This window comes from Pyxicephalus adspersus, chromosome 1 (genome assembly GCF_032062135.1).
Source record: "Pyxicephalus adspersus chromosome 1, UCB_Pads_2.0, whole genome shotgun sequence".
In the NCBI taxonomy this organism is placed as follows: domain Eukaryota; kingdom Metazoa; phylum Chordata; class Amphibia; order Anura; family Pyxicephalidae; genus Pyxicephalus; species Pyxicephalus adspersus.
Genome location: NC_092858.1, coordinates 52,764,631 through 52,780,726, shown reverse-complemented (window position 1 = coordinate 52,780,726; position 16,096 = coordinate 52,764,631). Strand labels below are relative to the sequence as shown.

Sequence of the window (16,096 nt, the reverse complement as noted above, 5' to 3'; positions counted from 1 at the left end):
CCCAGACATATCCCTTTCTTTTCAATTTCTTTATCAACATTTACATTTACACAGCAATGTAATCAAGGTTGGTGTAGGTATTATCTGTGGGATAGTAAATAAATTGTCAGTCTAATTTTTGGGTACTGTTCTATTATAAAGCTTCTGTGCATTCTGCCTGTGGTCGCAATGGTTTCAAAAGGCAAATAGGCAACAACATTTTTTTTTTCTGATGTGTGGGTTGTAAAATTGTGCAAACCATACCTAAAAATAAAACTCCAGCCACATTTTATCATTTCATTCTCAGTGACATGACTAAATGTACTACTTTTATCTGTGCATGGTTTAAAATCTTTCCTAATCATGGTAATGCTACTCAATCAAATGATAGTTCATTTTAGGTAGGGATGATCATTGGCATTCTGAGTCATTTGCCACCTCTTATTACCCAGCTTGCTATTTGAACAATAGAAAAGCAACTCACATGATAATGTCATCCTTCTTCTCTCCTAGCATAGGGTGTTAGGCCAACAGGCACTGTGCAAGGTGATTGTACCTTGATGGGCCACTGATGCTCCCTTTTTAAGGGCTCTGTTTAGGGGATTGCCAAAGGATTATATTTAAATTTATATATTATAAAAATTTTGAATGTAACTTTTTTGTGTCCATGTATAATTGGTCAAAGAAAGAGAGCGTATCTTTCTAGTGGTATCTTTTTTTATATACTTTAGGCTACATTTAGTAGTTGTTAGTCACATTCAATTGGACTTGTAATGTTGAAGACATTTCACTGTCTTCCCTGCTGTTTCTTCAGTTCTACCAGTGTAGGAAATACCCCAGCACTACTATCCACACTGCACCTTCATTCAATCACATGGAATGTGACCCTGTAAATATTGATTGTCCAAGATCAGGACGTGTGACATTTGTCATTTTGACATTTGACATTGCCACCCTGTTCTAATAACATAGTCACATTCTTGGTGTCAGGAAGTCTGCATAGGTGTTAAACTTTCAAATTACATGACTTGAATTGTTTTCAAAACTCTAGTGGAGAGATGCTAAAATGGCCTTCTAGGTTCACATGAAATAATGAATATTCTTGTTTTGTTTCCCCATCCTGAGTTTGTGGCAGTAACCCAAATTAGGCTATTAGGCTAGCTTAGGCTAGTAATTGAATGGTAAAATGGTTATCCCATAAAACGCTCAATGATAACTATATTTGCAATTAATTCCTACCCTCATGTTAATCCTATCTACACAAAACATTTTCCTCTGTGAGTAGCAATATTTAGTTGAAAGAGGAATACAATTCTCCTTGTAAAAAGCATACTTTTACTTATCCACTCATGTGTAATTCATATTTTTTTCCGTAACTGTATGTGAAATGTGCAAATATTATAAACACTTTATTCAGAAAAAATACAGGAAAAGCCTTTTGATATTTTTTTCTGGTGCTTAGGCTGGTTAATAATACTTTATATAGAGTCAGTTCACATATAGATAGAAAGAAGATTTATATGTGAAAATGTTTTTCCACTTTCATCAGTTAACAAGAAAGAAAAAAATTGCAAGCAGAGATACACAAGCCCAAAGATAACCCTTTAATCATAAATAACATTGCTTATGTCAGTAGAATTTGCCCCACGAGTTTCATTGAGAATATAAAACATTTATTAGGTGGATGAAACGGCAGGCAATACTGTATGTATTATGCAACCCCAGGTGTTAGAGATTTCCAGGAATTTCTTGATTCATTCATAAAAAAGTCTTATACATTTTACAAAAATCTTAGTATTAGTGAAAAGCGATCTAAGGGGCAATAACATTTGTATTCTTATCTGTTCTTATCTCTAGTCCCAGCGTCGAGTTACATTTCATCTCCCTGATGGCTCTCAAGAAAGTTGCAGTGACAGTGGCCTAGGAGACCATGACCCTGTAGGAAGTGGTACCATGATCTCACAACCTCTTCCACTGGTTCAGCAACAGGATGAATTCTACGACCAAGCTTCTCCAGACAAGCGGACTGAAGCCGATGGAAACTCTGACCCCAACTCTGGTAAGTTCATTGTTTAACTAATCTTGTAAAAGATGCAACTGAGTTAGCTGGGTTGATTGCATAGGTTGGCAAATTAAAGCTAGCTTTAAAGCTGCCCAAAAATAATAATTAATTGAGGTTATATTGTTAAAATTTTTACATTTTAAATTACTTATTGAATAAGCCAGATTGAATACTGTATTATTCTCAGTATTATATTTTATACTGTAATTAAACTTAATATATAATTTGATCATGGAAATGATCAGGGAAGTCACTACCTAGAAAAAGATGTAGGCTACCAAAGTTGGCTCCTGGATTCATTAACTTTTATATTTTGCAAATCTGTGACCTACAACAAGAATGCAACATGTTAAGTTAAACAGAAGTCAGATCTTCTGATCTGTATACTTGTTCCATGTCTGTGAATCAGTAGTAGTTATTATTATTATTATTAAACAGGATTTATATAGCGCCAACATATTACGCAGCGCTGTACATTAGTTGCAGTATTACAATAACTGGATCAGCACAAAAAGGCAAATAGCATTTTCAGAAAGATGACAGCAATTGATGTCTACGAATTTATCTCATTATATGTTTCCCTTAATTAAATAATGTCTTACTTGCCCTACCACCTACATTGATGATCTTTGCTCTCTTCTTTTCTAATGTTTTCATTGGAATTTTTACAGTTTAGCTGCAACACTAAAGTAATTATTAAGCACAGTGACATATTCAGGTCCTTATTATAAAAGGATGTTGCAGAACATATATACTCTAAGCCAGTGTTTCTGAACCAGGGTTCTTCCAGGGCAGTTTGTAAACCTCAGGTCAGTTTTTGCCTGTGAGGTGACATTCTTCCCATTGGCATGCAAAGTGGGGGGCATTTTTCCATTACCCACCACATTAATGTACTGTGAGTTGTAGATATAGCAATAGCCTAGGGTCCCTAAAGATCTGAAAGCTTTTTCAAGGGTTCCCCCATATACTGCTCAAGGTATTAGAGAAGGAAACTGATGCAAGACAGGTTGACCATGATAATCTTAAGTAGTCTCTCTATCTCATATTGTACAAATCCAAAGCTTGTGCATGCATATTTGAATGTAATCTTTGTTCTATTCAAGAGCTACAGTCTGGTGACCATGGATGCAAGGGTCCATGAAACAAAACAACACAGAGCTAAGTGGGTTAACATGAATTCAACACCCAGCAAATGTATTTAGATATCTGCGGACAAATTTACATTATTGTGAAATGCGTGGCTGCATGTCCTCTGGTGGAAAAAAAGGTAGAAAAACCCACAAAGTGGCCCAGCACACCATAAATCTAATGTAGGAATAAATGTGAATCTTAAGAATGTGTCAGCTATAGAAAGAGTTTTTGAGAGAGCAAAGACTGGTAGCATAGGCTGTTGGGCAAGTAAGTATAGTGTCTCTTCAGTAAAGTGGTAAATTAGTTTCTACTTCAATTTTGTGACAAGTGTTAGTTTCTACTTTAACCAAGCATATTTCAATAACCACCATATCCGTTATTGTGACTGTAACTGTTATATTATCCATTGTAAAAACTGAAAAAAAATGTATTGCTGCACATGTCTAGAATGTAACAGATTGTAATGATAAATATCAAAGCATCTGGATATAGTTGCTACAGCATATTTGGAGCTTTTATTTAAATGGATTACATGGGCTCTTTTCCATTCTATTACTGTTTTTAAGACATGTCTTTTTATACCAGCCAGTGACCTTCTGTTAAATATTAACTGGAATATTATAGGAACATTTGGTCTACAGTAATTCCCATGAAAAGATTGACGTATTCTGATTTTGCTGAAATTAATCCTCAATTACATAAAATATCTCAGTATAATGTGAATAATCTGTATCTCTTGTAGACAACCACTGCAGTTAAACATGTGTGGAGGTTCCATAAAAAAATGAAGCATTTACTGTGACATTATAGTTGACTATTTCTTATGTTCTAACCACTGTCAGTAACCACGGTCAAGTCATTTGAATCACTTAAATCTATTAAGAGTAACGTACAAAGTAAAGGTTGGGTTTATCTCTCTGGCGATATGTGTAATGCTTTACAGATGAAAACAGCAAAACAAGGTTTTGTAGCATCAGAGTGATTCAACCTGGTTGTTTTGCTGTTATTACGGCTTGGTGCTATATGAAGGAAAATAACATTTTATGTGTTACTTTAGAGGGCTTTTATGCAACTTGTTTGCCTGTTACAAAGATTTGGGCCCTCTTCTATAACCACCATTGTGCTTACCAGTAATAAAACTTTTGCAAATAACTGTTCTTGTAAGACACTTCTTTTGCAGCTGGATAAGTAAATATCATGCTTTAAAAACCCAGTCAATTGAAATTTGGTCTGTAGTCAGTTGTTTTGTTTAAGGGAAGAATGGCATACAATTTCCTATTTCTTTTTTTCCTTATGAAGATTCCCTATCATTTCTTTTCTCTACAAGAGCATTATCAGTGGAACAGAATATGAGGAGAATTCTGGTTGTTTGTGTCCCCATTAAAGGTTTCTTCGCACTTCACTTCAGTGTCAACTTCGTTACAGAAAGGAAGTTGATGGGAAACCTCCCTACTGTGGCCACAGACAGCATTATAAATTTAACTGAATTGTACTGTGTCCTAAAAAAAAAAAATATATATATATATATATATATATATATATATATATATAAATTAACCCTGATTGAAACGCAATCATGTTTTTGTTAAAATACAAAAAGCTAAACACAAACATAAGATAACTTTTTTTTCAACCTAAAGGATGTGTGTTTCCAGGCCTGATACTTTTGTGCCCCACTCCTAGCACATAGCAAGGGAATCTTCAAAATAATAACTTTATTCCAATGTCTAGTTGTCTTATTGTTCTACATCACCCTTTAGCAATCTGAGCTCTTCTGCACAGAGGTAGCAAAAGACTAATGCTAAGCCAAATGTAGGCACTTACGGTAACTAACTGCATTTATGGAAAAGTACATTTTATGTAAAAGTTTACATTTCATGTAATTTTAATTTGCCATTCTGTTTTTTTTTTTGTTTGATTGTTTTATTTGTGGTAATCATGAATGGGTGGCCTAGTGAAATAAGGATGGGTAAGCTGTTCTACTTGATACCCTGTATATACATACGCAGAAAACTTTTTGCTTTTTCATACATTCATTTTTTCATAGACACAAGTGACAACCTGTGTTCTACAAATCCTTCTACTACCTTCTGTCACTAACGAAAATACTCACCTTAACCACTGAAAAGTTTGACTAAAATCACCATAGCAAACATTCAGTTTTCACTATTATCATTAGTTGCATTATCTTTGGTATTACTAAAGAAATGCAAAATATTTGTTTGCTTTTTCTCTCTCATTATGGGTTTATTTTATTCAAATCTAAGACCAAACAAGAAATGATAGTTATCAAAGTCAAACTATTTGATGTCATTAAATATAACAGTTAAAGAAAATACATAGTTAAGGTCATTCTTACCTAAAAGAGCATCTGAGAAATAAACAAATAAAATAAAACAACCAGATGAGAATTGGTATTTGCAGAGCGGGGTGACTGTTGTAACAGTGGAAACAATACTGAAGCGTGCGGCTCGGCAAAAAAAAATTAGGACTGCACTGTCGTCACGCTACACCTTCCTTGTTTTCCTGTCTCTAGTACAATTTGTGAATTTATTGTAAGATAAAGGCGAAAATTGTCATTCAGAATATAAGAATTTATTACAGTATTATTTTTGTTTTATTATTATTAAAATGTAAAAATTGCAAATAATGTCCAAATGTTTCTATGGACTACCAACATTTTCTCGTGGACCACCAGTGACCAGTCCACAGACCACTGGTTGGCGACAGCTGCCTTAATGCATACTTTGCATTAAAATGCAAGTTCCATTTATTAGACTAAAGCCCCTCCTCCTTTAAATTTCATTATGTAATAAAAGGGCAAGTGAAGCCATAAGAAAATAAAAGTTAAAATTGACATTAACTATAAACAAATATGCATATTTTAGGGGCGAATGTCACAATTGTTCCAACAAAGTTCCTGGGGCAAGTTGATTTGTCTGCACTGGCCAGCTTGGAGCAATTGCATTTTCTTGCAAGATTTAGGCTTCTTAGCTTTCCCAGAATCTCTGCAGAAGGGTCGTGACATTACTTTTGCTTAGCTGCCATGGGAAAAAGACAAGAAAAAAGTTAAAATTGTATTTTTTTCCTTACATTTTGCCCTTCTAATATTTAGCAGCTTCTACAGTGGAGGAAGTTTTGATCAAGGGACCTTGATTTTTTGTTTATTGCAAGGTACAGTTTGAAAAAGTTGAACAATTTCCAAATGTCTAAAAAATCTGAAAAAAATCCTACCTACAATGTTAGTAGGTGTTTTTCAGTCACCCCCTAGCCTCAAAACACTGGCACAAAAACTGTAGCTTTTTATCTACAATGGAATGATGTTAGATGAAATCTTTACAAGATTATTTTAAATCTTTACTTGATTATTTGTATGTATGTAGTTTTTTAATGTAGTATTTGTTTAGAAAATGCAGCCAATTTATATTTACCACTGCCATGTCTTAGCTGCAATCAAACGTGCAGGCAAACATATTCTTGAAAACCTAAATTGCGTATTAAAGGTATGGCAGTTTTAAAATAATGACGCCTGTTCACGTTTCTAATCAGAGTTCTTGACTAAAACATCTCAAATAGTAATGTTATTTGTGCTGTTTTAATTTTGGTCTTTAAAGGTTCTGATTTTGTTTCTTGGCTACCATATAATTATATTAAATTGTTTTTTTGCTTGTTTGACTGAAACATTGCATGTTTGTCCCAAAATGAAAGCTAAAATAGAAGGATGTAAAAACACTGTACAGTTTGTTTTATAGGAAATGCAATAATTTAAAGCAAGTTTATATAGTAACGTTAATTACATTGCTGTTTCAGGGTCAGAAACTACTGTTTGAGAATCACCCAGAGACATGCAGGGCATTAAGATAGAGCAGACCTCTACACTATAATTATCCGGTGTACAGCATCAATTGGGTTTAATTTGTTGTATTTTGTATAATCATATCCATTAACCTAAATGTGTGCCATTTTTAAGTGAGTGGAAGATACTTTATTTAAGCCAGAATGGTTTTCCTTACTGAAGATGATATATTTGATGTAAATAATAACTAAACTAGAAAATTGTGTTTGCCTTGTTTATTATACATATATGAAATTGGTATTGTAATATCAGTTTGGTTCATACACTGCACCCTTCCCATGAATTGTTTGACCCCTTTTGCTGACGGAACTGACATATACCAAACATTCCCTGATTGAGAATCAATTACCACTTTTGAAAATGCCTATAAAGATTCTCCACTGAAGAATGCTTGGTGAATATCAGAATACTGCTTTGTGAATAGTCCTTGTATTTCCTCGTAATGCTAGCAAAGAGGACTATCTTGGACATCTTTAGGAACCTCTTCCTATATGATTTCTGATCTTTTCATAGGCCAGCACTGTTTGATTTATTAGAGGGCTTTGAATGGCCTGTTAGCTCCATAAAAGACTATGGTGATTTAATGTGTAGGTTTGGACAAGACAATGGTGAATGTAAGCAAACAATGGGACTGTGATGTAACAAGGTGGAAGTATTTCTGGGACTACAAGTGTCAGGAAAGGTTAAAGAACAACAAATTACTCAGGCACTGCTTAAATAAAAGGTATTACCTATCTTTATTGGATGCGGACAATGGTCCAAAACAACAGTTCTATCAGCAAGATCACATGACACGGTTTACCCCAGGGAGTGCCCATTTCCATATCAACTAACTGGGAAGAGTCAGGCAGGGAGAAGCTGGCATTTCTTTACACATATCTCAGCCAATCAAATTGTTTCATGACTAATTCTAGCTCATTTTGACCAAACCTCCTTTTTACATTATAATATAAAAAAAAACTTAGTAAGTTAGTATGAGAATATATTTTGTAAATTACCAGCTGTTTTCTTTCTCATGACCCATCGGGGCATAACAGTCATAACTTTCATCTTATCAAGTCGCTCCCACTCCTAAAAGTGTGGGAAGGAGGACACAAGATGTTCACAAGGGCACAGACAGACAGTTTACATAAATCCATCTGTACATCCACAACACATGTATTCAATATTCCCGGTTTTTGTATTTGACTTGCAAAATCAATTAACGCTTTGGTGGCTCTCCAGTGGAATTATCAGAAAGCCTTACTATTCCTGCTACATGGGGCTACTGGATTTTAGTAAGTAAGGCATCTGTGGTAGGGAATGATGATTTAGTGTAGCCGGGAACACTGTGTCTGAAAGTCCAATTATCCTTTATAGCAAGTTACTGTCTTGTCTGATATAATATTTTTTAACTCTAGTGCAGTGATCAAGAATGTCTATCATTGTAGCTTTTCCACATTGCTAAGAGTAGTAATAGGGTGAACAAGCAGTGCTTTGTGGTTCCTTTATCATTTCAATCCATTTAATTTGCACCAAACATATGACATGTTGTAGCTGCTATTTCTGATCATGGAGTTTATATATGGTTCCTATCTCCATATAATTGCATGCTTTTCAGGAAGATAGCCAGGGCAACCCACTATACTGAAATCTTGACAAAGGTTGACTGTACAAGTAATTAGGTAGAAATTACCTCTTTTCAATTTGTAATCCATGGTATAGTGTCTAAAATACTGCAGAGCCTATGCATTTTGCAACATTTGATGGATTAATGGTAGTAGGTAGAGTTTTACAGCTACAAACAAAATGAAATGGTTTTAATATTCAGCAGTTTTTGCACTTTTATTCTACATGCTAATTTAACTGGCTGCTTAGATATAACCTTTACTTTGAAATTTAATGTAACTGTACTAACTGAAGTGTAAGCTTTTTGCCAATAGTTCAATTTGCATTTACGCTTGATGCCCTTCCAGTGTTTGTTGATTCTTCTACAGATGGTCATGAAGTAATTTACTTATTTTTTATGTAAGACTCGCTTGCAGAATTTAATCTCTTGCTTCATACTGTGCACTAGATTAGACAGATTTTTTTTTTTTTACTGCTTCAACAATAAAAAAGCCACTGTTCTAGTAGAAAGCTGCATCAAAATTACATTTCCATTATTATTATAAACAAGACAGATAGTTCATTATTTTTACAAAATGATTTTAAAATAAAGATAAAATCCAATATGATTGTCTAAAGCAAACTGCTTCTATTCTTTCTTAGTAATCCTATTGACCTTAATCATGGCCTTACGTATCAGGTTGTAACAAAGTTCTTTGTTTTTTATTATTTTTAATAACTATATTTCTAGTCTTTTATTTCATGGCTTGTGCTAGTCTTTCTTTTCAGCCCTCAATAAATCTCTCTGAAATCTCATAACATGGGTGATGTGCTAAAGTGACAGGATGAATCCAATGAAACCACAGAAAGCTTAGGTCCAGGGAGCTCTGCAGACCCTTGGATGGCTCATAGAACACCATTAAAATTGTTTTAGTGCTGCCATACATCAGACCTTGATGTGGCACATTGATCAGGGGGGAACACAATTTCTTTTAAAGGCAATATGTATCTTTACAATCAGGGACTACAACTCTTTAAATCTTGTGAAACACATAAAACAGGTAATGATCTTTACTTTCAAACCACAACTATATGTAAACATGTCATTAAGGTTTTTTTTCCTTCCCGTCACCATGAAAATACTGATGACTTTTTTACTTTAAAAATTAAGATTTTTGACAGTTCTATGGCTCTTGACTTGTAACCAGTTTATAAAACCGCAGGTTTTGCAGTGTTCTTTGTGACATATATAACCGCTTAGTAAAGCAGAATAGAAAGCAATGATGATGTCCACAGTAAAGCAACCAGAACCAACAAGATTTTGGTTTCTGTGTGCAAAAGTTGTCTTGCTTTACTGAAGAAAGATATCTACAAACATAAACGTAAAAGTCAGACTGCTACAGCTAACACAGTATATGACTAGTATATCAAATAAATAGAGCCACAATACCACATGCGGGGGAAAATGAAGTGGTCTGGTGGTAAATTCATGCATGCTGATCAATGTTTTCCCCTGAGATACACTGAAATCACAACGTGTCCGTAGACATCCTCATTGCTGTTGGTTTCAAAAGAATTGGGCAATAATAACCTACTTTTAAAAGCTTTGTTAAAACAGATACCTATTGTTACATTGGCAGCTCGTTGTAGAAAGAAAGGTCCAGCACAGGGATTCAAAATTGAGAAATGTTAGAACTATAATATGAGAAATGAACGCTTATAGAAGGGCCCTTAATAAAACAATATTTGATGCTTTCTGTCATATTAACCTCCTGAGCGTTACACTGAGGTCTAGATTTCTGTACCAAAAGTGATCCATCGTTTTTCATGAAATTTTTTTTTTAAATTGTAGACCTGTAACTTACAGAAATATGTCCGAACAGGGGTTCTAGTAGATATTATGAATATAAAAAATGTTTGAAACACACAATCATTTAAAAAAAAAATTACTTTTAATAAAATTAAAGGAAAAACACAAAAATCAGCTTAAACATGACTACATAAACAAAGCTTGAAGCCATGGCAGGGGTCAGGCAGGCGGTGATGTCCAGGTCCAGGCAGAGATGTCAGAGTCCAAGCAGAGGTCAAAGCAGGCGGAGATGTCAGAGTCCAGGCAGAGGTCAGGGCAGGCGGCAGGCAGAGATGTCGGAGTCCAGGCAGAGGTCAAAGCAGGCAGCAAATGGTCAAAATTAGGCGAAGATCAGCAAAGGTAAGATAAGACACAGTGTTACACACTAGCCATCCAGGGAATAAGTGGCAATTTTTAAAACTTTGATTCTGTATTTATTGGGGTTTGTTTTGAATTATTTTGTATTTGATTGGATACGGGAGTTTGTATCCAATCCAATACAAAATAAGAATTTGAATTTCCAAGTTATTTACTTTTATTTTATTTATCTTTTTATTTTTTTGTATTGGATTGGATACAGGAGTTTGTATTCAATCCAATATAAAATGAGCATTTGAATTTACCAGTTATGTACTTTGTATTAATTTTATATTATTTTGTATTGGATCGGATACGCAAGTTTGTATCCAATCAAATACAAAATATAAATTTGAATTTCCAAGTTATTTACTTTTTTTTTTATTTTTCTTATTTTTTGTATTGGATTGGATACGGGAGTTTGTATTCAATCCAATACAAAATGACAGTTTGAATTTACCAATTACACACTTTGTATTTATTTGAATTATTTTGTATTGGATTGAATACAGGAGTTTGTATTGAATCCAATACAAAATGAATGAATGAGTTTCTATTTGAATTTCCCGCACACGCGCCGACGTCATCACGCACGCAGGGAGGAGCCATCCGGTTTTTTTTTTCTCCGCCGGACGGCTTCTCCCTTCAGAGATCATCCGGCGCTGGAACGAGCAGGACGTCGGACGATCAGCGGGACCAGGTAAGAAGCCGGCCGGCATCTTGTGTCCCGCTGGCCGGTATCTTGTGTTCCACCCGCCGGCATCTTACCGGTCCCGCTGGCACCTGACGCTGGAGAGGGAGATCGACGGACGACGCTGGACGGAGGACGACGCTGGAATACGAAAACGACGCTGGATGAGCACAGGCAGACCAGGTAAGTAAGGATGGGAAAAATCTCGGGGTTAACCATCCTTGCAATTTTTTTGTGCCCGAACGAAGGTCGGGCTTAACGGCAAGGTGGTTAAACAGTTGATCAGATGTAAACACACACGACTAAACCCTGTTCTACATTAGATCCATCTGGGATGTCACCTTCTTCTTCCTTTTTCCCTTCCTTGTTTCTATTTTCGGCCATCTTAATTGGCGGGACTGGGAGGATGTAACTCCCATACAGACTTTTAAAATTTTGTTAAGTCCTGGAAGCAGGGGTAGTCAAGATGTGCCCAATATCCTGGCAACAACTAACAAATGTAAAAAGCTATCAGACAGTTACAAATGCTCATCTTCAAACCTCTTCTCCAATAATGCCCTGCCCGGTTGCAAATTTTTAAAGTTGAACTTTAGTTTAGCTATAACCATCTTTATTGTAACCTGAAACAGGCAGGGGGGAGTGGGAGGGGGTATGCTTGGGCTAGGGAAAAGACAATAAAAGTTATTTCTAATGTATAGTCCAAACATAAGTCTTGGGTATAATTGCAATTTAGGATTTGTAATAATTTTATACCATACTTTAAACCACTAGTTCAATCACAAGATGACCCACTAGTACAGCCAAATATTGGATAATGCTTGCACCTGCTGAACAGTTGATACAAATCTGAATACTGTCTGGATGTAGTTTATGAGCACATTGTTTACATTTCCAAACAAATAACTTCAGTTTCAACGCCAGTAATGAACCTTACGGATGGCAATATCTTCAATTAAGCTTTAAATCATCTCAAAGGAGACATTTACAATATTAAAATACTTATAATAAGGATGTACCACGGTGAAACCCAATTTTCCAGAGCAACTGTGCATACAATCAGTTACTCACCAGGCTCACTTTGTCTTGGAGGAGAAAATCTCTGGAATGTAGAATCTCTAATGAGGAATGAATGTATTGAGAATCAATGGTTATATTTTCTTAGTGTTAAATCCTGATGTGTGTCACCATCCTATTAAAAGAGATTGCACTTGAAGAGGCACAATTATATTTTCTCACTAATCTAATGAAGAAAAAGATGAAAAGAGACCAAGCAAATACATGTGGATTGTTAAGGGCTTTTCAAACTTTAACATATGCTATTATTTCATTTAGGAAAGTTGATGAAAATATAAAGTGTTTTTTATTTATGATGTGCTATGATTCATATTCATACCATTTGAAGTGCTAATTTTTATATACTGCTTAGATACACATAAATGAAGTATTATATAATTGCAGTCATCATAAACTCTTTTGACTTATAGTAAAATTTCAATAAACTATAAGTTTCCAACTTTTGTTTATATGTTTTTTAACACAATTTTAGTCACTTTGGGATACTAGAATCTAATCTAATATAGATATTTTATTTGTTGCTCCTGTCAAAAGCTTGTGCTCTCCTATTTGCGTTCATTGGAATGCTGATCTTGGGGCCACATACAATACAATACCCACAGGGGAGGTACCTATATAATTGCATATTTTACTAAAATAGCATGCGCTGATGGCATACCAATCACAGTAGAGTAGTTGGAGCCACAAGTAGTAAAAATTAACATGTTTATGAGTGAATTAAATAATCATTTTCTGTTATATTATGTTTTTGTATTTAAAAAAAATATACTTACCATTTTTTTTAAATAAAACAAAAACAAGTAAAAGACAGTGAAAGTGCAGAACATTGCCATGTACTTGGCCATCAACAGGCTGATGATTACAAGCAACACCCCTGATTTCAAACATTATGTGCCATTACTAGGACATTTGGTCCCTGGGGTGGTAATAATGAAACCTTTGGCATTTAGAGGCAAAACTCTATACATTGTCATTTTTCCAAACACAGTCATCAAGCCTTCAAATTCCATCACATAAAAAGCCAATTACCTACATTCTAAAAGATACATCTGAAAACTGTAAGATCACATGTGCTACAGGATCTATTTTAAAGGTAGGTTAGTTATATTACATTGTTCCAAAATCTTTCCATGTTTTGTGCAAAATGCCTTACAGCCATTCTAGTTTAAATTCATACCCATATTAATGATTCTGCTTTAGCTCTTCAGGGAGAGGCGAATATAAAAGACATACACAGCCGCTTGTAAACTGAGCATGATGTTCGCTTCAAAGAACACTTGCTTAAAAACACTTGCTACTTGCCTCGTAGCCCACGTTAAAAAGTCGTTGTTCTAGATGTTCACATTTAGAAATACCATTATAATGTTCCCTTTGAAACCTCCCAGAACGATTAGGCCATCATAGGAAATGTGACTGCACAGCGTCAGCAAGTGAAAAGTAATATTCACCATGTATTTATTTTGCAAATGTCAGAACTCTCCTGCCATTGTTTTATCTGGTCTCATTAAAATCTAAAACTGTCCTAGGTGTAACTACAAAGCTGCTCTGATTAGAATCTCATATCAGGGCCATGCAGAGGATCCTTAAGGGCCAGGTGCTCAAATCTAAAAAAGGGCATATGTCCAATTGTAGTCATTTGTGTGTGTTTATTCTTTCCATAGCAAGAGAGTAGAAATACCATCAAAATAAATACCATCAGAATAAATGATTCGTACACACAACCTTACAATACAGGTATTAGCATATACAGGTTTTATACTATAACAATGGTCATTAAACGATGGAGTATTTTGCTTCTATTTCATGGATTTTCCATAAAAAACAAACTGTTGGCAAATGACAACCATGCCTTGACGCAGATCGTAAAAAGGCCAGGTGCCTAGGCACCCAGAGCCCCGATTTCCTGCATGTGCCTGCTCTAGAAGCAATTCACAACTAATATGTTACAGTTTTATGTAACCTAACCTTACACTAAGGGCTTTATTTATAAAGCTGGGAATTTGATATTCCCGCAAACATTCCCTGGTGGGATTCAATGCTATTAAAACACATAATTCTGGACAATTCTCCACCAAGGAATGTTTGAGGAAATGTTCGATTCCCTGACTTACAGGCCCTGATTTATGAAAGCTCTCCAAGGCTGGAGAGAATACACTTTCAGAAGTGAACTGGGTGATCCAGAAAACATGGAATGGATTTTTAAAATTGTTTTCTATTTGCTAGCAAATGTTTTGAATCCTGGACCAGATCCATTCCAGGTTTGCTGGATCACCCAGTTCACTTCTGAACGTGTATTCTCTCCGGCCTTGGAGAGCTTTCATAAATCAGGGTCATAAATAGAGCTGTATGATGTATTTTCGGTATCTATTGAGAGACTTTTATTAGTGCTGTAAAAACCTGAAATATAGTAATATTTAATAGCATATTTTTGTATAAAAAATGTTTTACTAAAATGCTGCTCCAGGTCATTTTATACTGAAGCAGCAATAGAAAACTAATAGTGAACATACACTTGGGAAAGTTTGTGGTGTCAACCAGTTTATCATTGCAGAAATTATCTGACAAGACAAAGTGACCTACTAACAGTTTAAGTTGAAATAATCAAATAATAGAAATTGTTGGAGGTATAGACAGAAAAGATTGTAGATAATTGGAAAAGGAATGTATAAATTTTTTGTTTAGGGCTAATTAATATCATGATGTAAGTCAAATATATGTGTGTTTTCATTAGGGATGAGAAAGTGAAATTTTAAAATTCGATCTTGCGACGAATCGGGCGGTTCTCGCTTACCAAACATGTAAGCCAGAACGGCCTGTATGAATTCGTCCGTTGAGATCCAATTTTTTTGGACCTGCGAGAGCAATCCCCTGTAGCCCTGTAGTATGTGTTCTTTGATAGAGTCCCGCGGCTGTGCTCATCATGAATTAATGCAGCCGTCGGAATCATCCTGTGAAATAGAAGGAGAGGAATGATGCTTTTACCGAAATATTAGATTTCAGTGCTAATATATTTCTACAGGTCTTGTTTGTGATTATCCATCCATTATCCTCCAGCATTATGACATACACAAGTTTCCTTGCTGTCCTGTCTAACAACTTCCTTCACACTTTTAACAAATTTGAGTACATGCCGAGTTTGTACACTGAGCTGTGCATTTTGTTTTTTGCACTCTTTTTTTTACACTTTGATAATTGCAAAACTATATGCAAAATACACACCCCATTTAAAAGTGTGGCAAGCCTCCTGACAGCCTTGCTCAGCAAACCTGTAATTAGGCTTCCTAAGCATGCATTACGTTTACACTAGTACATCCTTTTAGCACCCAGAGTGACCTTAGCTAAATCATGGCAATTTAGAGAAACTCAATTGGATTAGGATAAATGATAAACCTACCCACACCATGTAGACTAAGCCTTAGTGATTTATTTACAAATCAAACCCCACCTACTGTAATTTGACCAATATATTTTTTTTTTTATGATCACTACTGCATCCCATTTCAATCTTTT

The 16,096-nt window shown here is 35.2% G+C and overlaps 1 protein-coding gene across 2 annotated transcripts in view; it reads left to right on the top strand.

The window, feature by feature from the left end:
• The window catches only part of PCDH9 (protocadherin 9), a 1,263,257-nt gene that overhangs the window by 1,006,877 nt on the left and 240,284 nt on the right, over window positions 1–16,096 (top strand). For both annotated transcript variants that reach the window (XM_072410491.1, XM_072410489.1), the window contains one exon: window positions 1,837–2,038. In XM_072410491.1, coding sequence (XP_072266592.1) covers window positions 1,837–2,038 — 202 coding nt within the window. The remainder of the gene's footprint in view (window positions 1–1,836; window positions 2,039–16,096) is intronic.